This window comes from Mastigoproctus giganteus, chromosome 8 (genome assembly GCF_048544385.1).
Source record: "Mastigoproctus giganteus isolate SK-2022 chromosome 8, ASM4854438v1, whole genome shotgun sequence".
Lineage (NCBI taxonomy): Eukaryota > Metazoa > Arthropoda > Arachnida > Uropygi > Thelyphonidae > Mastigoproctus > Mastigoproctus giganteus.
The window spans coordinates 45,138,351-45,165,510 of NC_143582.1; the positions used below are offsets into that span (position 1 = coordinate 45,138,351).

The following is a 27,160-nucleotide window of genomic DNA, read 5'->3' on the forward strand; positions in this document are numbered from 1 at the left end:
AAAAAGCAATCAATTATAGCGCCACAGTCTCTGAGTCTCCCAATGATAATGAAGAAAATGAAAATAATGAAGAAAGTAGTGATGATGAAGAAGTTGAAGAAAGACAGCAAGGCTTGCTTTATCAAACCGACTTTACCGATGAGTTCATTTATTTCTTCAATCCAATGGCCAATATTGCACAAACTATTAATAAAGTCAGAAAAATTTGCAAGCTTTTTCGAAAATCGCCTACCAAAAATGACATATTACAAAATTTTGTTAAAGCAAAATTTAATGGGAAAGAATATAAACTTAAATTAGATTGCAAGACTAGATGGGATAGCACATTCTATATGATTGAGAGATTTTTGAAATTGGAAAATTGCATTCCAAATGCTCTATGTGCAGTAGTCAACTGAAGCTGTGTCTGACGATGACTGAAAAACACTTGAATTGCTAAGTGAAACTTTGCGACCAGTTGAAATGATTCTGAAGGCTATAACCTCAGAAGATACAGACTTACTTAAAGCAGAGTCCTCAATAGAATTTCTGCTTGCTAAACTTGATACAGCAGAAAACCCATTTGCTTTAAAGTTCCACCAAAGCCTTTTGCAGCGTTACAATGCAAGACGAAATTGCCAAACTTTGGCTTTGCTGAGCTATGTACACAACCCCAAAAAGTTTAGGAAAAAAGATTCAGGTTCAAGAACTTTTTGATTTTCCAAGTAAGCGAGTTTGGAAAAAGCAGAAGAGATTTATCAGAGATTATTTGCAAAACATTCCGAAGGAGTCTTAGCGTTGAATGAAGAAACTGAAAATAAACGAACTGTTCTTTTAGAAGAAAACAAAGACTCGTCTAGTTCCGTTGTTGGAGATACACTCATGCGAGAGTATGTAATAGTGTAATAAAGAGATTAACTGAAGAGCCTTCAAAATATCCGAGTGAATTGGAAATCAGCAAAGAATTTAAAATTTCGGAGGCAACTAGCAGTAGAAGTGAAAAGCTGGAGAAAGTTTATAGAGCACTGCTGACCATTAAACCAACAAGTGTCCAATCTGACAGAGTGTTTTCGATCACTGGTCTCTTTAACACAAAAATAAGGTCAAGTCTATCAAGAAAAATGCTTAATATACTGTGTTTTTAAAAGATCATTTTCAGAAAAAAGCTAAGCAATAAATAGTAAAGAAATAGTAAAGAATTGGAAATCAGCAAAGAATTTAAAATTTCGGAGGCAACTAGCAGTAGAAGTGAAAAGCTGGAGAAAGTTTATAGAGCACTGCTGACCATTAAACCAACAAGTGTCCAATCTGAGAGAGTGTTTTCGATCACTGGTCTCTTTAACACAAAAATAAGGTCAAGTCTATCAAGAAAAATGCTTAATATACTGTGTTTTTAAAAGATCATTTTCAGAAAAAAGCTAAGCAATAAATAGTAAAGAAATTTCCCCAAGCTGTTTTTTTTCACATTATTTTTATTTATTTATTATTATTATTTTTATTTTTTTATTTTTTTTGTTTACTATACGAGAAGATAGTTTTTATTCGAAGGATTTGAATACAATTTGTAATTTTTTATAATCTCAAGCTGGTTACTTTTCTGGAGAATTTTAATTTTTTTATTTTTTTTTACTATAAGAGGTGATAGATTTTGTTTAAAAGATTTGATTATGATTTGTACAATCTACCCAAGATAAAATAAATACCTGTGTTATAAGCTTTTAATTATTTTCCCTAAGTCTGAGAAAATCGGTTTTAAGAGTAAACTTCGGTTAAACTCGGTTTTGAAATTTCTCGGTTTTATGCAAGCCCTAGTGGGAACTCACTGTGGGGAAAACAATTTTTAAATAAAGTTTATTATTATTTGTGCCAGCATGTTACAGAAAATACTAGGTGTAAAAATATTTTAGACCTGATCATTACACATGAATCAAATGCCATCACAGGAATCATAGTATAGAACCCATTGGCAGGTGTGATTACTCAGTCATTAGCTGGAAGATGAAAGATGTTGCAGTAGTTGAAGGCAAAGGCATAGATTTTAATTTTAGGAAAGGGGACTATGACAGTTTAAGATGCCACTTAGCATCTGTCAGTTGGGCAGATTGCAAAGGGTGGGTGAATGTATTAGAATTATGGAATACCTTTAAAGCAATAATCATAGACACTATGAATGCATGTATACCATTAAGAAAATATAGCACTAGGAGGATGCTGAGATGGGTGACCAAGGAGCTGGCCAGTTTAATAGAGCAGAAAAAGATAGCACGAGAAAGTTACAGAGTAACGAAAAGTACTGAAGCCTACAACAACTGCAGGTTGATCTGTAATGGTACCACAGATAAGGTTTTGGAAGCCAAAGCTGAGAATGAGAAAACATTATCTAAGAGAGCCTACAAGGAGTTTTTCATATATGTGAATACAGAGAAGAAAATGAATCCGATCAGACCTTTGTGTACTGAGTGTGGGAAAGTAATGGTAATCCAGCTGATGAGTTAAATAGGTACTCCACTTCAGTCTGTTGACAAAAGACCCTTCATGCTGAGGAGAGGCTAAGCTATATAAAATTAGTGATTTCGAAATTACAGATGACTGTTTATTAGAAAAACTTTTGATCCTAAAAACAAATAAGGCTCCCAGAGAGTGCATTGAACCACTGAGGTTAATTACGGGGGCACCATTGGACTCAATAGTTCTGAAGGACACACAGAATTTTTTTTGTTAAGTGAAAATTATGTTTAATTAACCTGGTTAGCTATTTTAATGCAGTTACTCATGATCTGGGAGTGGGGAATAATTTCAACATAGTTTATTTGAATTTTAGAAAGACATTTGACTCGGACTCTCACAAGAAGCTACTGTATAAGTTGGAACATGTTGGGATTACTGGCAAGATTCTGAGATGGATCACAGAATGAAAGCAGGGCAAAAAGCAGAGGGTTATGATTAATGGATATTCTTGAGATTGGTGTAACTTCAGAAGTGGGGACTCCCCAAATTTTCTTGGATCACTTGTTTTTGATTTCATTAATGACATTGATAAGGGAATAGAGGGTATGATGTCAAAATTTGCAGATGATGTAAAGAGTAGGAATCATCAATACTCCTTCAGGATGACTTGGGCAGGCTACTTGTATGGTCAGGAAAGTGGCATTTATTATTTAATCTAATAAAGTGCAGAGTCTTACACATGGGAAATAATAACCCCAAAATAATTTATACACATATAAATTATTTTGGGGTTATTATTTAATAACCCCAAAATCTAGGAGTTCTCTGAGCAATGTAAACATGTAGCCAGGTGTCCATGGTGTCCTATCAACAATGTATTGAATAATAGCCTGTAGAGATTTCGATGTCATAAATTCACTGTATAAGAGAATTATGAAACCAAGCTTGGAATACTGTGTCCAAATATGGAGGCTGCATACTTGGACACCTAAAAAAATGCATCCAGCTTCTTAAAAAGGTCCAAAGATAGGCAGTCCACTTGGTGAGATCTGCAAAAGGGTAATCGTATGAAGAAAGACTTCAGTTATGTGGTCTACAAAGCCTGTCAACCAAGTACCTTGGAGGGAAACCTGGGTGAGGTCTGTAAAGCTCTAAAAGGGGATAGCACAATGAATGAAAGAAAAATTTTCACTGTTATATGATTCCAGAATTATGGGCCATGAATTCAAATTCAGGCAAAGAGGTTTAGACTGGATTGTAGGAAGTTTTCTTTTAGCCAATGAGTTGTAGATTACTGGAACAAGTTACCTCTGTGGGTAGTTGAAGGTAACAGTTTGAAAAAAGTCGGGTCTACCTGGTTGTTATCTGTGTTAGGAGGAAAGCATAAATCTATTTTCTATTTATATTAATTTTTCTAGTACTGTTTTGTTATCTACATTTTATATATTTTATTTAAAATATATCATTATTATTATCGCTGATTGTTATTATTTATTTTATTTTATTATTAGTAGCATTATTCATTTTTTTTTTTTAATTATTTTTATTTATTTAAGTTTTTTTGTGGCTGGAAAAGCAAAAGCTTGTGGTTTCCTTTCACTATATGGCTATTACTAACACTAACAAGAATTTACAGTCTGTACTGGCATAAGCAGCCAACTGGGAAAAGACTTGTTACTTTGAAAATAAGTGGTTAATAAACATTTTTTTTCTTGTTGGTATTTCTCTGCAGCATTTCTGTTTGAGTGTTGTTTGCCTCCTTTGTTCCATATTGCGTCTTATATAAATCTTTGAACTTAAAACTTCAATATTCGGATTAAAATTTGACTGCCACTGGCAAAAGTAAGCTTGAACTGAAATTGATTCTAGTAAGCAAGCAGATTAAGCTGCTTGTCTGTGCCAATTATCAGAAAACAGGGGAAATCTGCTCTCCTGATAACCTTTCAGTGGTGGTTAGTGTTAATGTAAAAAGCTCCTTCAGCTCTCAGACTGATTAAATGAGCTGAAGCAGTCTCAGGCAGTCTGATAAAATAAATAATAATAATAACAACCAAATAATAAAAGCAATATGAATGAATGAATGTGCTATAACTTGTTTTGCCAGTTTCAGCTCTTAAACATACAGGTAGTGATGGTTTAAGACATTTGGTATTGAATATTAAAAAATGGCAACACTGGTTATGTGTGTTTATAGCAAACCTATAAACATATATAACTGGTACTTTTCATAAAAATATGTAGGTGAAAATCTGAATGAAAAGAAATAATGTATTCCCAAGCTGACTGACCAAGAAGCAAATAGCTTTATAACTTAGTTTTTCATGATTTGTGATCAGCTGAACTCATGTACATTGCCAGGTGCAGATTTATTAATGTGTTATGGGGTGAGTAACCTTAGTAACGCAGAGTCGTATATAGTCCTCTGATAGTAGTAGCTTTGCTACTTGTTTCTCATTTGGCGAGGTCTACGTTCGAGTACGTTGTTGACTGGAGGAGTTTATAATGGCTTCTTTAATCAGGGCTGTAGTTAGCCTATTTCATGTAGAAAGAATAGGCTCCTCACCCCTAGGTTCTCTGAGTTTTTCAGCCCACACAACATGCAAATCAGCTCTTGAACACACACACCTGTATATATGCAATACTTAATGTAACAGATGTGCCGAAAACCAAACATCCAAAAGTTGTACATGATAACCTTCTTTGAAGTGCACAACAAGTAAATAACTTACTGGTAGCCTGCCATCTGACAAATGCCACTTAATGTAAAATTTTTTACATTTAAAATTAAAAATTTTACAATTTTTTTAAAAAAATTGTAAATGAAATGAAATCCCCACCCCCGTGTACCTTTGCCCACCAATATTCTCTAACTGATTATATAGTATTTCCTGTTTTCATTTCAGTATGCTATGAATTGTGAGACATTATGTTTCGTTTTTGTTTGGTGTTCAACAGATGCCAGATGAGCAAAGGTGTCCGCCTTTCTTTTAAGCAACTCCCATTCCCATGTGGTGTCTATGAGATACCAGCAACAGGTGTCTAACCTTGCAGTAATGCTTTAATTTCACCTCCTAAACACAAATGGCTGACAAAAATAAAGATGTTCATATTGCATCTGCCTGAGTTTCAATCTGTAGGGTTAATGACATTATTATTATTATTATTATTAGCTATATGGTGTAAAGAAGTCTGAGGCTTATGCTGCACATTGAGTACAAAGAATGGCAATGACATTGGTGAATGGAACAAAAGATTGCTGTTACCAAGAAAGGCTTAAGTTCTGCAAATTGCAGTGTCTGGAGATTAAGTACTTGCGAGGTGATCTGATTGAGGTGTATAAGGCCTTGAATGGTTTGAACAAGCTCAATGCTGATGGGATTCTTCCTCTTGCTCAGATTATGCACCTGAGGGGACATAAATTCAAATTGAGGAAAGACAGTTATAGAATAGATGTGCAGAAATTTGCCTTTAGCCAGCTGGTGATTGATAATTGGAACAAACTTCCATCTGTCATAGTGGAGGTTGACAACTTAAATAAGTTCAAGGCAGAACTAGAAAAGCATTTGGAGTGAATGGATGAGTGAAATGGGAAGGGTTTTTTTTTTGGCTGATGCTATATAAGCTTGCTTTCTAGCATCAAATGCCTCTACTAATTCTAAATTCTAAAAAAATTATGATGAAAACTACTGTTATTATTGGTTTCTCTAATTTATTTTGATTTCATTTTTTCAAAAGGTCGTTTTTTTATAATTAAAACAAACAAGAGGATCACATAGATACCACACAAGCGACTTTGTTACAGTTGAGGGTGAGAGAGATGGAAGGTTAAACAAAATTCACACGTGTAAAAAATACTTTTCAGATTGAGTAATTTCAAAATCATGATAACTTCAATTTAATTCCATTTAACATGCTCATTAATAAGTAAAGTGACATATTAAAAACATTATCATAAAATAAATGGAAAAATCTATTAATATTAAAATCGTTTTTGGAAATTTTTAGCTTTTTTTTTTTTTTTTTTTTTTTTTTGCGAGACATCATCATCAGCCATTTTCAATCCACTGCAGGATGAAGGCCTCTTCAGCAACTTTCCAGTTCCTTCTGTTTTGAGCACTGGCCATCAATTTACTACCCAAAAACTCACGAATTTCATCTATCCATCTCTGCCTTTGTCTTCCAGGTTTTCTTCTAGCTCCTCTTGGGTACCATTCTGTTATTTTCTTAGTCCATCTGTCATCATGTCTTTGAGCTATGTGTCCTGCCCAAGACCATTTTAGTTCTTTAGTTTTGATAAGAACGTCCTTTACTTGAGTTTGCTGCCTAATCCATGTGTTTCTCTTCTTGTCTAACAGTCTGATTCACAATATAATTCGTTCCATTCTTCGCTGTGTAGTTCTCAGCTTCTCTTCCATTCTTTTGGTGAGTGCCCAAGTTTCACTTCCATAAGTCATGGTGGGGAGTATACATTGGTTCATTATTTTACGTTTCAGACAAACTGGGATATTGCTCCTCAGCATGTGACTATATTTCCTGAATGCTATCCATCCAAAATTTATTCTTCTCTTGACTTCCAGCCATTTATCATTATTAGAGCTAATAACTTGTCCCAGATAAGTATATGACTCCACCTTTTCAATTACTGCTCCTTCAATCATTATTTCCCTTTCTGTGACATACTTGTTCATCATTACTTTTGTTTTAGCCATATTCATCTTTAGTCCAAAATCCTTACTAACTGTGCATAACTGATTAAGATTTTCCTCTAATTCATTGGGATCGTGGCTTATGACCACAATGTCATCTGCAAATCGTAAATGGTTTAGGTACTCTCCGTTCACATTGACTCCTTTCTGCGACCAGTCTAATCTTCTGAAAGCTTCCTCAAGGGCAGCAGTAAACAGCTTCGGAGATATTGTGTCTCCTTGTCGAACTCCTTTCTCGATTTTAAATTTGCTACTGTCTTTGTCTAGTCTAATAAAGGAGGTAGCACTCTCATATATTTTCTTCAAAATCATGATATATGGGGTATCTATGCCTTGTCTTTCCAGTGCCCGAAACATTGCCTTATGCTGTATGGAGTCAAATGCCTTTTCATAATCCACAAATGCCAGGCATAATGGTGTTTTATATTCATTTGCTTTCTCCATTAGCTGTGATATTACGTGAAGGTGATCCATAGTTGAGAATCCTGTCCTAAAGCCAGCTTGCTCTTTCGGTTGATTCTCATCAAGTATTCTTTCTAATCTGTTAGTAATGACCCTTGTGAACAACTTGTAGATGTGGGCTAAGACATAGCTACTTCTATGTCTCTTGCGAGACATAGCTACTTTTATATTGCTTTATGAATAAAAATTAGTTAATAAATAATATCCTTTAATGTGTATGACAGAGAAACATGCAAATTTTTTAAACAGTGTGCAGATTTATTGAAAAGTGCTAATGTATTTGGTTACTTTGGTTAATGTATTACATATTTGGTTACTACCTCTGGTTTTAATTTTCTGTTAATCAGAGTGAGACATGAATTTTTCCAGTACACATTTCTTTGAGAGCTGTAGTGTATGTCAAAGAGCCATATTTTGGCTCTTTGACATACACTGTCTGGTATAGGAGTTGTAAATACAGTGCAACTTTGATACAATGAACCTCTTTGTACTGTGATTTTGGATATACCTAAAACATATTACGAATAAAAGTAGTGTGTTCGAACAACTTGTAGTTGTAGAAGTTGATAGCTTAAACAGATTCAAGGCAGAACTAGACAAACATTTGGAGTGAGTGGATGGGTGAAATGAGAAGGGCGTGTATTTGTTTTTTTTTGACTGATGCTATATAAGCTTGCTTTCTTGCATCATGTGCCCTTGCTAATGCTAATTAGCAATTTCATATTGGAAACTGGAAAAAGTGAATACTGTATTTACTTATATTTACTCTACATCCTACTACAATATTTCCAAGAGGGGAAATTAGCAAAAAACTGATTGTATATTCGCTTTATTCAGTATTCAGTTGCAGAGTAATTTTTGTATGGACTAGGGGACCATTGCCGAAGCAGTTAAACTCTACAGTCATAAGGAAAATGTATAGCATGTACAGAGGTTCAAAAATATTATCTGAATGAAGTGTGTGTGTGTGAGAGAATCTTGATTACACAATCAATTAAATATAAAAAAAAAATAATCTCTATACTAAATGAATGCAAAGTTACACACACACACACACACACACACACACACACACACACACACACACACACACACACACACACACACACACACACACACCTTTTTCAACCATCGAGATTGAGAGGAAAGAGCAATACGTTGATCCTCTATTTCTGTAACAATCATTATGCAAGCAGTAATATATTCTAGATAAGTGAAATTTGAATATTAATAGTTAGATCATCTAGATACTGAATAATTGTAACGTTATGTGCATAGAGATTGTTGTTAACCTACAGAGAACCAGACAGAAGATGAATTTTAAAAATGAATTGCAAATTACAAAAGAGGGAAATAAAAATGAAATAAAACTTACCATTTCTAATTGGTACAGTCATAAATGCTGTGTTGCCACATGCTGCATCTCTGGAAAGAAAGCAAATGTGCTGCTACTGTTTTCTGTTTTCATTATATTTGATCTTAATTTTACCTTTGGTGTAGTCTTTAACTTCAGCTTTTGTGGATTATTTTTCTTTATTTTTATTCCTATTATTATTTTTGTGTATTTTTTAACCACACGTAACAAAAGTTCACATGTGATGTTGTTGTTCAAGGTCCTATCTAACGTAACAGATTTGCAATTCGGGCATACTCGAGTCTTTATTGATCTCTTTTCCCTGCTTTCTGTTATACTAGAGCCTTTTTAGGCACTAGTATAACAGAAATATAACAGAACACATAAGCATATACAGGGTGTCTCAAAAATACATGGCATAACTTCAGGAATGAGTTCCTCATATGTAGACAATAAAAATATTTTATATCAACATAATTCCAGAAATGCTTGGTTTCTGAGTTTTGAAGGTCTGTTTATGACACTTAACTGTTCATATCACCTTATAGTAATTTTTCCAAATGTCCACCTTCTGCCTGAATAAGCCCTCACATCGTCTCATGGACTTGCAAAGACGATGCCAAATTCCTATCATCTTTCGTATTGTCTCACAACCTGCCACAATTCGATTGCGGAGAGTTTTCACATTAGCTACTGGAATTGAATACACCAATTGCTTTAAATGGCCCCACGAGAAGAAATCTAGTGGGTTTAAATCAGATGAGTGTGGCAGCCAGGCAGTTGGTCCCCCTCTACCTATCCACCAACCAGGAAACCTTCGATTCAGGTAATTGAGGGCTAGGTGGCTGAAATGTGTGGGAGTGCCATCGTGCGTGAAGTGTGCTTGTTGACGAATGATCAATGGGGTGTCATCCAAGAAATCAGGCATGTTGTTTTTCAGAAAGTTTCTGCACGCCTGCCCTGTGAGTTGGTTTGGAAGTACGTGGGGCCCAAATAACTTATCACCAAAAACACCTGCCGAGATGTTGAGGCTGAACTGCTGTTGGTGATGTGATGGAAGAATTGCATGTGGGTTTTCCTCAGCCCATACATGCTGATTGTGGAAGTTTTGGATTCTGTCTCGTGTGAACTGTCCTTCATCTGTGAATATCACTAAGGCAGGAAAGTGAGAAGTTGTACCACACTGCTGCAAGAACCACTGGCAGAACATTACTCGTGCAGGGTGATCTGCTGGTGACAAGGCGTGTACCTGTTGCAGATGGCAAGGATACAGTTGGTGTTCTTGCAACCACTCTACAAATAGTTGCACGTTGAACAGCCAGTTGCATTGCTATTCTGTGTGTGCTGATTCCAGGAGTGGCATGCACAACATCCAAAATCTCCTCTATTTCAGGAGTCGTAGTTCTTGGTCGTCCTCTCTCAGCAGCATGAAGTGTAAAGTTCCCATGTTCACAAAGGCTGCGATGGATACCTTCAAACGTTTTCCTGTCTGGACATCTTTGTTCTGGGAACCTTTCATGGTACAAACGACGAGCCTCCAGAGCATTGTCGTCCACCAAACATAAAGTGCATGTCTGCTTGCTCTTGATTTGAGTACATGGTTGGAATGGAAAACCACCAGATTCTGTCAGTACCTTGTGATGAAACAAAAAACAAAAAAAAAAAAAAAAAACAAGAGATAAGGCATTCCGGTTAATAACTCGGGAACCAAGCATTTCCGGAACTACATTGATATAAAATATTTTTATTGTCTACACATGAGGAACTCATTCCTGAAGTTATGCCGTGTATTTTTGAGACACCCTGTATAAGTAATATGCCCATTGTCTTCACCATGTCTGTCCATCTCTCTGCATGTAATAACTCAACTCGTAGGGGTATGGATTTTCATGCAATTTTATATTTGGGCCTTTAAGAAAGATTTGTCAAGCCATGACAAATTTTATTAAAATGGACCAATAGAAATTTGACAGTTATTATTATTTTTCCATCCGTCTGTCCATGTAATAACTGAATTCCCAGTAGATGGATTTTCAGTACATGAAATTTTATACTTAGACCTTTTTAGAAAGCTTTGTTGAGCTTTCTAAATGTCATTAAAAAAATAGCTATCGACTATTATTTATTTATTTTTTATACATATCACATAGGCTATCCACATACTGCATATTTTAGCTGAGGCACTAGATGTTTTGTGTGTTGCCATGCACTTATACACACGTAAAAATTATTGCCTTTGCTTCTCCCCTTTAAACCATGAATTTTTGCTATTTGCTAAGGTGCATGAATTGTAACACATTACATATATATTACCTAATTTTTTTTATCTCTCTGGAACTATTGAGGATCATTCATGCTGCAATGCCTATCAGAATGGGCAGCAATCTGGCACTCTCAACCTAATAATAAACCTTGCAGTTTAACAGGATCCGAAATTTGGCACTCCAGTGTCTGTACATCAAGACGAGAAGTAGTAGTCCTTTCGAGGGCAAGAATAGGTCTGACCCACCTTTATTTACTCACAGGAAACGATCCACCACAGTGTCCACATTCTTATATAAATCTGACTGTTAAACACATTCTCACTGTTAAACACATTCTCAACCTGCTATCACTGGCTGGTAAACCAGTGATAGCAGGTTTAAAGTCTGGTATCACTGGTAAACCAATGACCTGCTATCATTGGTTTACCAATAAGCCTTGGTAAACCAATAACTTTAGAGAACCTCATTGGTGACAAGGCAAATATTTCAGAATTTTTCAACTACCTCAAGCAAACTGGACTTTTTAATCATTTCTGATTTTACAAAAATTTCTCATTTCCTTATATTATAAATGAATAGGTGCATTATAGCCATAGCAGCTTATGCGTCATCAAACCCCATAAAACAACAACAACAAGCAACTATTAGGGCAATGTGAGGATAAATGAGATACACTTTTTAGCACAGCAACATAAAACACACTTGGCTACTTTACCCTTGTTCTGGGCTGATTGACTCTATTTTATACAATTAAATGAATTTCAAACAGAGGTCAGTAGTGAATGTTAGGTCACTGCTGACCTTTTGGCAGATTGATCACTTTCATTCCAGATTTGCATGAGTTTGACTCCTTTGTTTGGAAATAGTAAGTTTCATTTTACTTTTATTTTGCATTTACATTTCCTTTTTAGAATTCTATCTGGTTCTCAGTAATCTGTATGCTTGCAGTAATGTTACAATTATTTGTATCTGCTTGATCTAACCATTAATATCCAAATTGCATATTTTCACTTATCTGGTGTGTGTGTGTGTGTGTGTGTGTGTGTGTGTGTGTGTGTGTGTGTGTGTGTGTGTGTGTGTGTGTGTGTGTGTGTTATACAGGAAAATAGAATAGAAAGAAAATTAGTAAAGCAAATATTAATGGCTACAATGCATTATCCACCTGGCGCCTCCGTAGCCAGGTGTGCAGGAGCAGCAGTGCGTAGCACACGCTTCTTGATTAGACTGGGGTTCGAGCCCATTACCACCAAACACAGAGGTTGCGGAAAGGTCAGGGAATGACCACCGCATATCCCTGGAGCAATATGGCCTTAGTTGCTAATGCTCCTAAAAACCAAATAACAACAACAGCATTATCCACCATATGCTGCTTATAATAAAGTAAAATAAAAATAAATGAAACAGTTGCCAGTAGCAGGCAAACTAGTAGAGTGAAAAGTAAAAATAAGCCCATACATAATAAAACAGAAAGGGGAGGGGAATCAAGATAAAGGATGTTGCAGAAGAATTATTTTAGATGCTCCTAAAATAATTTTAAAAACTGAAATATATAGTACCAAACAACAGAAATTTTAGACTATGCCAATTCATTGAAATTTAGCAGTGTCCAAACGATAGCACCAGGTCCAGTTTATGTGAAATTTCACTAAAACGGAGATGAAAACCCACTACACTTGACTAACAAAATAAAAATAAATAAATAAAATAGACTGACACATATGTTCCATTTTGACAGAGGACCACAAGGCCAATAATGGTCAGGGGAATCACTGCATTTTGAACATTAGACAAATCCATGCATTGTCGAGCTGATACACCAATTGAACCATAAACACAGTGGATTTGAATAATGTTGGCCCTTATGAAGTGAAAAATTATAATAGAACAGATCCTAGCACTCACATGGCAATATCATACCACTGACAAAGCCACTGATAAACTAAAATATATATACTGTATACAGAAAAAAACCAGGTTATAGATGGCAGTATGAGTGCAGCCTCTCTGTTTTGGTGATATCTGTGAAGAATCATTACTCCAAGTAACACTGGCATCTGTTGTTTGTAGTGTTCTAACATCAATAGATGCATTTGAATTAGATTCAGAATCCCTATCATTTGAATAGAATTCTACTTTAGCATCAGATGAAATATTATAAAGAGCTGATGACAATGTCATCGGCAACATACTCTCCATCCCTATTCATTTTCAGTCCTGATGTTCCAGGCTATGGATCCATTATAACAACACTTTCGGTTAAAATTTTATAGAAAAGCATTTTTTACGCAAAATTTTGTCAGTAAACACACACTAAGGATAATGTTCTGTTTTTCATAAATTAAAGAATTAAAATTCAGCAAGCATAATCTTCAAAAATTTTACCTTTCCTTCTTGTGGAAAATGCAACTCTAGTTGAAATAACAGCAGTATAAGCAAAGAACATTTGAAACTGAGAACCAAGTATACAGCTTTTATTGCAGTTGATGCTAAGCAAAATTCCTTCCAAAATGCAAATAACCCATAGTTTAATTCAGTGTGCCACTATTGGACTGTTGTTCACTTTATATCTCTTTCCTTTTACAGTGTTTATTTATTGACAGCAATTGAATGGATACATTGAGAGACAGAGAGAGAGAGAGAGAGAGAGAGAGAGAGAGAGAAGTAGAAAGGAATCACCAAGAAGAATGCTGATATCCATCTCAGGACCCTCGTTGTGCCCAGCCCATACTCACCAGATGTTGAGCCCCTTGGGTATTTGCCTTCAGACACAAAAATTGCTTTTCGTTTTGATGTAATTTTTTCCGTTCCAGCAGTGAATATGTTAATTGTGTATTAAGTGCCAAAGCATCCAAGGCTGTGTGTCTGAAATTGCTAAGGCTGTGTGTCTGAAATTGCTAAGGCTGTGTGTCTGAAATTGCTAAGGCTGTGTGTCATTAAATTACGTCTGCAATTGCATATATTCTTTAGTTGGTTTACTGGACAAGAAACCTTAGTTTGTAGGATCAAAAGCCATGCATCAACCTTTGAGATTGACTCACACAGTCATTGAGAAAAAAAGCCCATAAAAATTCCTAATACCATCGACAAGATACCTCCAAATACCTTGGTACTTGAGGCTGTTGCAGACATTGTCTCAGATATGCCAAGCTGTACTTGCTACCTGAGAGTCTAAAATGCTGATGGAACTGATATTCAGGTGACACTTAAGTCAAGTGGACCTAATTTTGACAAAATCTGGTTGGTCCGTGACAGCCAAATCCTCTGCTTGCACCTTCACGTGCGACTGTTAGTAAACATGGATATAACTACCAGTGTTACTAAGAGTCAAGTCTTGTTAGTGTGGACCAACATAAGCAGGGGTCAAGGTGTGATGCCCACCCCCTACGTTTACTGGACAAGTAAACAGAGGGGGTGGGCATCCCTTTCTTTCATCATGCAGTATGATTCATGTCTTTTGAGGTGATGTGAATATCATGGCAAGATCCAATCTTCCTTACATTTTAAGGATACAGTTCTAAAACGGTGTTCACCTGCCAGCTGCTAGTCCACTGGACCAAACCTATTGGTAACTCTCTAGCAGACTTCTGAATCAGCTAGTTTATAATCTCGCTGCCTCTTACTTGGCTAGATAGTGACTGGAGGGAGTCTGAGTAGTGTGTATGTGGGGAGCATTGTTGAGGCCACGTTATGTTAAGGAGGTGGGTACATTCTTGTCATGTGTATGCCCTATCCAAAAATTCATTACTTCACCTTTTCTTACTTCTGAATACACCATGCATTGTCAAACAAATAGAACAAACTTATTTGAGAAACAATCTAAACCTCCCAAACATTTCCTTGTTCATTTCACAAATATACATGGTCTCAGTTTCAATCTCATTGATGTCTATTTCCACTTAAAGTCTGCCAAACCCCATATACTTTTTCTAACAGATTCTCAGTTATCAGTTGATTCAACCACTGCTCCTCTCTGAATTATTCATTGTATGACTACTTTTGCTTCAAAGGTGGTACTTGTGCATAAGTCTGTTCTGATATTCCCTGTCAGAGACTTAGTAATTTGGAATCTCCTCTTTTCGATCTTCTCCGTCTTAATATCTCTCTACCACATTTTGTCAGATTCATCTGTTGCCTCTTATCTTTTTCCCAACTCAACTAATCCCTTGCAACTCCTTGATTTCCTCTCTTTGAAACTTGACGTTCTACAGTTCAACTTTCCTAATAGTCAGGTGTTTCACTTTCCTAATATTGGTGATTTTAATGTTCACAATTTCAGCTGACCTGTTTTCCAGTCACATGGATCCAGCAGGTTGAGATGTTGAGGCTTTTGCAATTACTAATGACTTTGTACAGATTGTTCACATACCTACCAGAATACCACACAATCCCAACTATGCAGTCGATATGCTTAATCTTTATCTCGCAAACAACCCTTCTAAGTATGTTGTTGAGGTGAGTGGTCCTCTAGGCACCTCAGATCACAACTTGGTGATGGTCTGTTTTCCAATATAGCCTTTCTCCTGTGGCCATTCTCAGCCTCATGTTGTTTGCATTACAAGAATGCAAAATGGAATGATCTGCGAGATTTCTTTTCTTTTTTTCCTTGGTATGATTACTATTTCAAATCTTCTGATCTTAACATTTTCTCAGATTGTGTCAGTTAAATTATTCTTGTAGGGATGGAATCCTTTATTCCGCACTCCACCTTCAAATCTCTTTCTTTTTCCAGACCTTAGGTTTTCCAATAAATGTGCTAAGGCTGTTCAAGAGAAGAATGTTGTATATTGTAATTGGCTTGTTTCCAAATCATCAGTTTCATTTTCTGCCTACACCGAAGTTCACAACAATTGTAAAGCAGTTATTAATCATTCCAAACTAGATTTCAAACAGTCTAAGAGTAGAAAACTAGCTTTTCATCCAAATAGTAGCTGAGTATTCTGGTCTCTTGCCAAAGTTATTGGCCACAACTTTTGTTCATCTCTCTTCCCCCCCCTCTCTCAAAACCAGATGGTCCTATTACCACTTCAGACAAAGATAAAGTTTACCTGCTAGCATCGTATATTTCTTCCAACTTGTGTATTGGTGATCTTGGTAAACCACCTCCCACCATTCCCATACACCCCCATTGACTACTTCCTGTGGTCTTCCGTCAAAAGAATATCAAGATTTTGATCAATCTTGATGCTAAGAAAGCTCCAGGTTCTGATGGTATTTCTCCTCTTGTTCTCAAAACCTGTGCTCCTGAACTTACTCCTGTTTTGTGGGGGGGGGGGTTCACTTTTTTTATTCTGAAATTTTTTTTTTTTTTTGTTTGGAAATTTTACCCATATTTAGCCATCAAAGGGTGACATATCACTCCCATCCAACTATCATCTCATTGCAAATACTTCTACTCTTTGTACAGTAATGGAGAAATCAATTAACTGCTAGAACTATCTCTTAAACTATCTAGAAACCTTCCATCTGATCAACAATCACAGTATGGATTTCGTCAGTGTCGTTCCACTGGTGATATTCTGGCTTATGTTGCCCATCTATGAACAAATTCAGTGGAAAAAGTTTGAAGCTTAAGCAGTTGCTCTTGATATTTCAAAAGCTTTTGATCGTGTTTGGCATAAAGGTCTTCTAAATAAGTTTCTATCTTATGGTTTGCCAACTGTTGTTTGTAATTGGGTGTCCAGTTTTCTCTTTGGCTGTTCACTGTGGGTGATGGTAGATGGCTTTCTGTCTTCTAATTTCTTCACTAATGCTGGTGTTTCCCGAGGTTCAGTTCTTTCTCACACTCTTTTCCTCTTGTATATTAATGACCTTCTTGCATTGAATGGAAATCCTATCCATAGTTTTTCTGATGATAGCACGTTGCATTCCACCTTCCAGCTTGAAAAATCTTGCCTGCTTAAACAACTTCAACTTTTCGAATATCCACTACCAACTCCTTAAATGCTGAACTCCAGATAATTCTCCAGTGGGACAAAGATAACTTAGTTGATTTTAATCATTCTAAAACACAGTCCTGTCTTATATCTCACAAAGAGGATTCTTCTGCTCCTATGCTTATCTTCGATTACACTCAGATTTCTAGGCACGATCATATATCTCTATTGGGAATTACCCCGACTCTTAATCTCTCTTGGCATAAGCACATTACAAATATTGCTTACTTTCATCTTAAAAACTGGGTTTCTCTTTCGCTCTTGGTGTTACTTTTCTTCCAAACAGTTATTGACCCTGTACATATTGCAAATATACTCTACCATGTAATGTTGTTCCCACATCTGGAGTGGTACACCCAAAACCTCTCTTCGGCTTCTAGATTCCATTCAAAAGCAGGCAGATGGGTTAATTGATGACATCTCTAACAGAGTCTCTTCACTTTCTCTCTCACAGACGTTCTGTTTCTGCTGCATGCCTTTTCTATAGATATTTCCATGGGCACTATTCTTCTGAATTGGCTTCTATAATTTTCCCGCTCTCTCTTCCAAAGCAGTCTGAACATGTGCCGCAGCCAGTCAACATACTTTTACTGTCCAACTTCAAACTCACAAAACCAACTTTTCTTCTTTCTTGTTTATTCAACTTCCATTTTCTGAAACAATCTTCCTTCATACATATTTCATGAAAATTACAATCTGCAGAAGTTCATGTCTATTGTAAACAAATATCTCCTTTCATCTTCTCAACCTTCAACCCCCGCACGGTCCTGAGTACTATAATACCACTTGTGTTTGGGGATTTCATAAAAAAAAAGAAAAAAGAAAAAGAAAAGAATTGGAATTCACACCTTTTCCATCCAGTGATGGAAGATAGTGATTATAATCATTGTGCTGTCAGTAAGGAACATTTGCTGACTTTGTTTACATTTAACAAACTGAACTTTTATTTACATTTATTTACATTGTATTTTTTTTTGCAAACCCCAAACACGAGAGGTATTAGAACTTAGTACCTAGTACCGTGCTAGGGTTGGAGATTGAGAAGACGAAAGAAGATATTTGTTGACATTAGATTTGAACTTCTGTAGACTGTAATTTTCAGGAAATACATATGAAGAAAGGTTATTCCAGAAAACAGCAGTTGAATGAATAAATGAGGAAGATGAAAAGTTGGTTCTGTGAGTTTGAAGTTGGACAGTAAATGGATGTTGGCTGGTGGTGGTGGCACATGTTTGGACTGTTTTGAAAGAGAGAGCAGAATTATAGAAGCCAATTCAGAAGAATGGTGCCCGTGGAAGTAGAAATCTGTAGAAAAGGCATGCAGCAGAAGCAGTACATCTATGAGACAGAGAATGGAGGGACTCTGTTAGAGAGGAGTCATCAATTAACCTAACTGCCCTCTTCTGAATGGAATCTAGAAGCCTGAGAGAGGTTTTGGGGGCATCGCCCCAGATGTGGGAACAATATTCCATGGTAGGGCAGATTTGCGATTTGTACAGAGCGAACAGCTGTTTGGAAGAAAAGTAACACTGAGAGCAAAAGAGAAAACCAAGTTTTTTAGATGCAGAGGAAGCAATATTTGTAATATGCTTGTGCGAAAAGAGATTAGAAGTCAGGGTAATCCCCAAAAGAGATATATCATTTTGCCTAGAAATCGGAGTGTCACCAAAGATAAGCATAGGAGCAGAAGAATCATTTTTTTCAAGATATAAGACAAGCCTGAGTTTTAGAAGGATCGAAATCAACTAAGTTGTCATTGCCCCACTGGAGAATTACCTGGAGATCGGCATTTAAGGAATTGGTAGCACATATTTGAGAAGTTGAAGCTGATTGAGCAAGGCAAGGTTTTTCAAAATGGAAAGTGGAATGCAATGTGCTATTGTTGGCAAAACTATGGACAGGATTTCCAGTCAATGGAAGAAGGTCATTAACATACAAGAGCAAGAGGAAAAGAGTGGGGGAAAGAATTGAACCTTGGGGGACATCAGCATTAGTGGAGAAGTTAGAAGACAGAGAGTCATCTACCATCACCCTTAGTGAGCGATCACAGAAAAAACTGGATAACCAATTACAAAAAACAGTTGGAAAACCATAAGATGGAAGCTTGTTTAGAAGACCTTTATGCCAAACACGATCGAAAGCCTTTGAGATGTCAAGAGCAACTGCTTGTGTTTCACCAAACTCAACTCTTCCATTTAAATTGTCCATAAATGGGTAACATAAGCCAGAATATCATCAGTGAATCAACACTGACGGAATCCATACTGGCGATCATTGATCAGACAGAAGGTTTCTAGGTAATTTAAGAGTTGGTGGCTAATTGATTTCTCCATTATTTTAGAAAGAGTAGAAGTAATTGCAGTGGGACGATAATTGGATGGAAGGGACTTATCACTCTTTTTAGGAACTGGCTGGATATGAGAAAATTTCCAATCAGAAGGAAAAACACCTTTGGAATAAAAAAATGAAAAGTAAGTTCAGGAGCACAGATTTTGAGAACAAGAGGAGAAATACCATCAGAACCTGGAGCTTTCTTAGCAGCAAGATTGATCAAAATCTTTCTGATATCCTTTTGACAGAAGACCACAGGAGGCATTGAATGGGATGTACTGGGAAATCCTGTACTACACTAGATAAGCTGTATATTGGGTTTTTTTTTTTTTTTTTTTTCTTTGGTGAGGGGTGTAAAATCGATGTCCCATATTGAAATGCAAAGAATGTGGTCACTTTATGAAGATGAAATCCTCAATAATATATGGAACATCAACATTATTAAAGGCAAAATAAGGCAAATGTCTCCAATAGCCTTATTTTTGGTGCTACGACTACCATGTTTGGATAAGCATTTGGAAATCATTCACTTTGCAGATAGTAAGATGGTCATGGAAGCAGGAATATTACCTGATTAAACTGAGACAATTTCCCTTCCTATTTAAGGCACTCCATCTCTACAAAAGAAATTCATCCCCCGTCCAAAAAACAGATTCAGACTATGCAGAGCAAATTTCACACCACAGTCACTGATAATCACTCCAATATAAAGATGATCACTGAGGCTTTTATCATATAACTGATATATTTATTTCCTTATATTATTAGCATTAGCAGAGGCATATGATATAAGAAAGCAAGCTTATACAGCATCAGCCAAAAAAAAAAAATCTTCCCATTTCATCCATCCATTCTTTCCAAATGTTTGTCTAGTTCTGCCTTGAATTTATTTAAGCTGTCAACTTCTACAATGACAGATGGAAGTTTGTTCTAGCAATCAACCACTCACTGGCTAAAGGCAAATTTCCACACATCTATTCTACAACTGTCTTTCCTCAGTTTGAATTTATGTCCCCTCGTGTAATTAATCTGAGCAAGAGGAAGAATCCCATCAGAATTGAGCTTGTTCAAACCATTCAAGGCCTTATACATCTCAATCAGCTCACCTCACAGATGCCTAGTCTCCAGATGCTGTAATTTGCAAAACTTACGCCTTTCTTCATAAGACAACTCTTTGTTCCTTCAGTTTTCACTAATCTTGTTGCCCTACTCTGTACTTGTTCCAGCAGCTCTACATCCTTCCTAAAATGAGGCATCCAGACCTGTACACACTACTCAAGGTGTGACCAGACCATTGCCTTATACAAGGGGATAATCACCTCCTTATCCCTGCTAGAAAAATTCCCATTTTGATACACAAGCCATCATGAGCTACTTTTGCAGACTGTCTGCACGGCTCAGAAAGCTTCTTATCTGAATGACACCAGGTCTTTTTCATTCTCTCCCACCCCGAGTTTAGTACCACACAGTTGATTTGTTACTCTGGGGTTACTGCTACCTGTATGCAGTACTTTACATTTGTCAATGTTAAACTTCAGTTGCCACCTCTCAGCCCATCTGCTCAACTTTTCTAGATCCTGTTGCAGTAGCGTACTGTCATTAGTGTCATTAGCAACTCTGCCAACCTTGGTATTGTCTACAAACTTAGACATTAAGCCTGAGATACCTTCATCAATAGGCACTTCCGTAGCCAGGTGGGCAGGAGCAGCAGTGCGTAGCACACACGTCTTGATTAGACTGGGATTCGAGCCCATGACCACCAAATACAGAGGATGCAGAAATGTCAGGGAATGATCACCGCATATCCCCGGAGCAATATGGCCTTAGTTGCTAATGCTCCTAAAAACTAACAATAACAATAACCTTCATCAATATCATTAATAAATACAGAAAATGACAATGGACACAACACTGAACCCTGGTAGACTCCACTAATAATATTAGTCCATGAAGAGCAGTGTCCATTGATTATCAGTACGGTCTCCATAGCCGAGTGGTCAGGAGTGGGAGTGCAGTAGCACATGCTCTTTGAGTGGACTACGGTTCAAGCCCCTAACTGCTAAATACGGTCGATCTTCCAACTTGCACTGGACCAGTGTGACAGATTGCGGTCTATTTCCCTCAACATGAATTGTTTGAGGAGGCTTTCATCGTGCAGTGGATTGATAAAGGCTGCCACTTACCTTATCTTCCCTCTGTCTTCTCCTACTCAACCATCCCTTTATCCATAGCAGCAACTTGTGCTTAATGCCACACTGCTCCAATTTGTACAGCAGTCTTCCATGTGCAACAATATCAAAAGCCTTCCTAAGATCCAAGTATATGATATCAAAATTATTCTTTGCATCCAGTTAGTTCCTTTGTGACCATATCATAATATCTAATCAAATTGGTCAGACAAGATTTTCCCTTAACAAACCCATGCTGTGTCCGAACTATTACTGAAGTCTTGTCGAGTTGATCCTGCAGTGCTTCTTTAACCAGTGTCTCCATTAATTTCTCCTGAACGGAAGTTAAACTAACAGGTCTGCAATTACTTGTGTCACCCGATCCTCCTTTGTGAATTGGGGTCACATTTGCACATCTCCAGTCCATGGGTACTTCCCCTGTGTCCAAGGAATCTCTCATAATTATGGCTAAGGGTTTGCTTACTTCCTTTGATGCCTCCTTTAATATAACTGGATAGATCCCATCCACCCCAATGGCCTTTCTTATGTTTATTTTCAACAATTTCTGCTTCACTTTCCTCTCAATTATTACAAAATCATTTAGTTCACTGCCAGAGTTTTATTAATGACTTCGCATCTTTACCCATGTAAAGATGAAGTCTTTAATAATGTAGGGAACCTCTATGTCTCCATTTGCCTTATTTTGGTGCTACATTACCATGTTTGTAAAAAAATTATTTTCAGAAACCATTGACATAAATTTAAATGTATTATTAGTAGTGGTAATAATGGTTATCTACATAAAGTATTCATTTGAAATTATATCTTATTGACAATTTAATTTCTTTTAAATAATTCTTTCAGGAATGTCTAAATAGTTTTCAGGGATCAGCAGATCCTCTATCTTCTGCTGATGCTGCATATTTTCAGTATGGAACACCAGCAACAGCAGCACAGCAGAGGTTATTACCTGGTGATGCCAGCAGAGGTACAGTAATTTAAAATTTTACACTTTTAATATTCATTTTTATAATATTTTATAATATTCATCCAAATAATTACAGCTAAAACTAGTGATACATTGTTAATTGACTTGAAGAGAAATAAACAGTTTTATCAAAAAAAGTGTATTTTAAAAAACAGGTTTAATTTGCACTAACTTATTCATCTAGTAAATTTCCTGTAGTTTGAGGCTTTTATCCCTAAATCCTTTTTAGTATAATTTTTATAGTATGAACCAGAGCTGTAATGCTCAATACGTTTTATGTTGATATCAATATTTGTAAAATAATAAGAGAAGTTTACCTCAATATAATGGGTGGAACACTTCCGTATGATACTCTCCAGCAATTAAAAATAATCTCCAGCCTGTAAAAAAATAATTAAAAATCAATTGAACACAATTAAAAATCAATCTAACGCAATTAAAAATTAAATAGATTAATTAAAAGAAATATAACGAAAATATGTAAAACGATTTTCATTCCTGAAGCTGACAATGCTTTTCAACCGTATGTCGTGATCACAGGAACGAAAATTACCGAATAGAGGCGAGCATGGAACTTAAATAGGGATTATTTTTTTTGTCTTCGCGCATGCGCATAAAAACCCATGAATTGGAGATTAGAAGTGGCCGGCGAACATTAACAGAATTCTTGTGTAATTTAAATTTGACAGTTGCTGCAATTTATAATTTGGTATAATTACTTTGGACACTAAGTATTTTGGCTTCGTTAAATAAAAAAGTATGTTTTTCTTTAACAGTATGAAAGGCTAATTCTGACGCTGTTGAAGAGAAGCACGAACTGAGGCCGCATGTTGATTAACACGAAAATTCAAAGGAAAGCACGTAGAGCCTTGGTACGAAGAGTTGCAATCACCGCAAGAAATGTTGTATACTGGGTCATTTTTTTGTATTGCAAACGAGGCAAGGACTGATTTTTCAGTATAGTGTGTAGTTTCCGTATTGGCCTGGCCACAGTTTTAAATTCGGAATCTGTTGTTGTTGTTGTTGTTATTTGGTTTTTAGGAGCATTAGCAACTAAGGCCATATTGCTCCGGGATATGCGGTGGTCATTCCCTGACCTTTCCGCATCCTCCGTATTTGGTGGCGACGGGCTCGAACCCCGGTCTAATCAAGAAGCGTGTGCTATGCACTGCTGCTCCTTCCCACCTGGCTACGGAGGCGCCTTCGGAATCTGTTAAGCTGTTTGTGCCACTGTTTAACATATGGGACAGAAGTAAAGTATTTTTTAATATTATGATTGTTGGTTGAAGTAGTATTTTGTTTCGTTTTTTTTTTTTTTTTTTTTGTTTTAATTGCTGGAGAGTATCATATGGAAGTGTTCTACGTATTATATTGAGGTAAACTTCTCTTATTATTTTACAAAAATAATATTAAAAAAAATTATTAAAAAAGTATAATTTTTAATATGTTATAAATATTTCAAACTGTTGGGACTATTTTGACAAGGGGAGGATTGGATTATGTCTTGCTAAGATAGTAGCTTATATTATCTGACTAAGATCTGTGGTTTTATCTTCTTAGCAATAGACAGCCCCAGGGGCTCACAGCTGGTGAATATGGGCTTGGCACACCCAGGTTCCTGAGCTGGACATCATCATTCTTCTCTTTCTTAGTGATTCCCTTCTCTCTCTCTCTCTCTCTCTCTCTCTCTCTCTCTCAGGGTAATTCAGAAATTTTTTTGGCTGGTGAAGCATAAGCCTCAGGCTTCCTTGCACCATATAGCTAATAATAATAATAATAATAATAACCTGGTATAATTATGTAAGATTGTATGCATTTTCAAGATTGGTTTGATTGTGAACATACCAAGGATTTTTTTTTTTTTTTTAAGTGTGTGTGTGGGGGGGGGGGCTTGAAATTAACTTAAGTCAGATCTGTAGAAGCGGCAACTTTCCCCGTTCATAATTGAAAAAAGAGCTGAAGTTGATTTGGTTTCCCTCCCTCAACCACGGATAAATTTGAATATGTTCATTCTTTGCACAGAGTATGAAATTGGCTAATTGTGGCTCTGAGATGGTTTATTTATATTTGGAAGAGTGGAAAGGAAATTTAAGGAAAATCCTTAAATATCTACCTCCAAATGCAATGTAGAATATTGACATCCATCATTTCCTTAGAGCCATCATTCAGATTATTTAAAAGTTGCAAAATTATTTTTTTAAAAGAAGAAATTATTTTGCAATACAGTAGGCCATCATTATAATGCACTTTGCTTTATGCTGATTCACTGTAACAATTTTCTTATAACTTATATCTTACTATTATGCTGTCGCAATTCACTATAAATCTGTACATTCTTTTTACAGTGTAAAAAGAGTGTACAGATTGAAATTCTTTTACAGATTGAATTTTTGGTATATTTAACGAAAACATTTCATCTGATAAAGTTGATAGTATGAGAATGAATAGCAGAACAGCATTAAAACATTTCCCACGCTCAGTAAAATTTTCTCCCACGCTAATTTAATTGCAGTCCAGTAACTTGTTAGTAGTTTTGAGATAAACATTTGAAAAAATGATCAACTTAAGGAATATGCAGTATTGCTTGTAATATTTGCGTTATATGCATTTATCCAAAGTCTAGTCATCACTCAGTTGTGTTAGACATCGCTTGTAATGGACAGTTTACTCAAATATTGTATCGTAATTAATGCAAGGCAGTTACATTTTTGAAGCATTAATAATGGCAGATAAGAATGAAAGAAAACAACTTCTGGATGTGGTACGAAAACTACAAAGGTAAGAAAAAGATTGAGTTTGAAAATTGAATTAGATGTTTTGAAGCAAATTGTTTCCAGTCAACGACAAGTGGATGTGTGCAATTATTTAGTACTGGCAGGTTCAAGTGTAAGAACAATTATAAAAAATAAAGAATTAATTTTAGCAACCAGAAAGACAGCTGTTCCTTACTGCAGGCAACTAAATTGATTAGGGCCAGGCTGGCTATTACCCCTCGACGTGGGCACCTGTACGTGGTGAGGGGACCTCCCAGTGATGCTGCTGGTTTTCCAGATTAGCATCACTGGGATCCAACGCCCATACCTTGGTTCCAGGGTTACATCATTGGAATCCGGCGTGTGCAGCCGTGCGCCGCGACCCGTGGAAGCGGAAAGGGGGATCCTGGTGGTTGAGGGGCCCAGCCTTAATACACCACTTTGGCCCCTGCTTCGACGAGACGGGTGGTCCCGGACCGGCTCGACTGGGATCAATCGGCGGGTGGTATTATACTGCTAGGGTCAACTGCGTTCCAATAAGTCTCCCTCCCTATGGTCCTGGGACGGGATAAAGACTTATTGGTAACGTGGGTATGGTGTTCTAAGCGAACTCGGCGTCCCATTCGTGTACGCAGTACCTGCTAGTTCACGAGTGGGCGCCCCCTCGTAGGGCTCCGTGGTGGGTGAGGTACTTAGGCATCAGACATTTTTCTTTACTCTCATGAGTAATTCAAATCCCCTTTCTTCTGGGGCCCCAACAAGGCCCCTACCTAATCGAGATGATGACGCAGATAACACCTCTGCAAAACGAGCCAGAACTGAGGATAAATCACCACCATTAGTGACACCGCTTTTCCTCATTCTCCATTCCACCGGAGAGCAGTCCATTGGAAAGATGTCACCCTTCTTCATCCAGAAAGGATTAGAAGGGTTGGCAGGTTCACCAAAATCTGTAAAAAGACTGCGTTCTGGCGACCTTTTGGTCGAAGCTTCTACCACCAAGCAAGCGGAAAAAATCATAAAGGCTACATCCATAGGGGGAATACCTATCATCGTAACCCCTCACAAAACTCTAAATTCTTCACGTGGTGTCATATCAGAGTGGGACCTTCTTCATGTTTCTGAAGAAGAGATCTGCTCTGAATTGAAAGACCAAGGAGTGACAGCTGTAAAGAGAATATCGATACGGAAGGATGGGAATCTCGTCCCTACCCGAGTTCTCATCCTCACGTTTAACACCCCACGGCCTCCAAATTCCATCAAGGCAGGTTATCTAAACTGCCCAGTGAGGATTTATATCCCAAACCCACTGCGGTGTTTTAGATGCCAAAAATACGGCCACTCACAAACATCTTGTCGTGGTAACCCTGCCTGTGCTCGATGTGGTGTTAAAGACCACGAGAGCAAGGAATGTACAGCTCCAAAACCCGCCTGTGTTAACTGCCAAGGTGAGCACCCCGCCTATTCAAGAGCATGCCAGCGGTGGAAAGACGAAAAAGAAATCCAAAAACTAAAAACAGAGCTGAATATTTCCTACCCAGAGGCCAGAAAACGTATCCAACCAGTAAATAGCGGGAAACCTTCATATGCCCAGAAGGTTTCTGCTAAGAGCACTATCGGGACACAAACTGAGATGACTATACCACCAAGAGAGTCATTCACCCCGATTGCACGCTATTTATTGAGTTCTCAAAAGCCCACCAAAAAAACACAGTCAGTTGCCACTCCTATATCCGTACCTCCTAGTGCTCCACCACTACCAAAACCAAGTGGT

At 37.0% G+C, this 27,160-nt stretch overlaps 1 protein-coding gene across 3 annotated transcripts in view; it reads left to right on the plus strand.

Moving 5' to 3' along the window:
- Positions 1 to 27,160, plus strand: part of LOC150081502 (transcription factor 12-like) — a 621,638-nt gene that overhangs the window by 50,309 nt on the left and 544,169 nt on the right. For all 3 annotated transcript variants that reach the window (XR_016547303.1, XM_090379956.1, XM_090379957.1), the window contains exon 3: positions 22,510 to 22,633. Coding sequence is in view for 2 of the 3 variants with exons in the window: in XM_090379956.1 (XP_090236082.1) it covers positions 22,510 to 22,633 (124 nt within the window). In the remaining variant the exon portion in view is untranslated. The remainder of the gene's footprint in view (positions 1 to 22,509; positions 22,634 to 27,160) is intronic.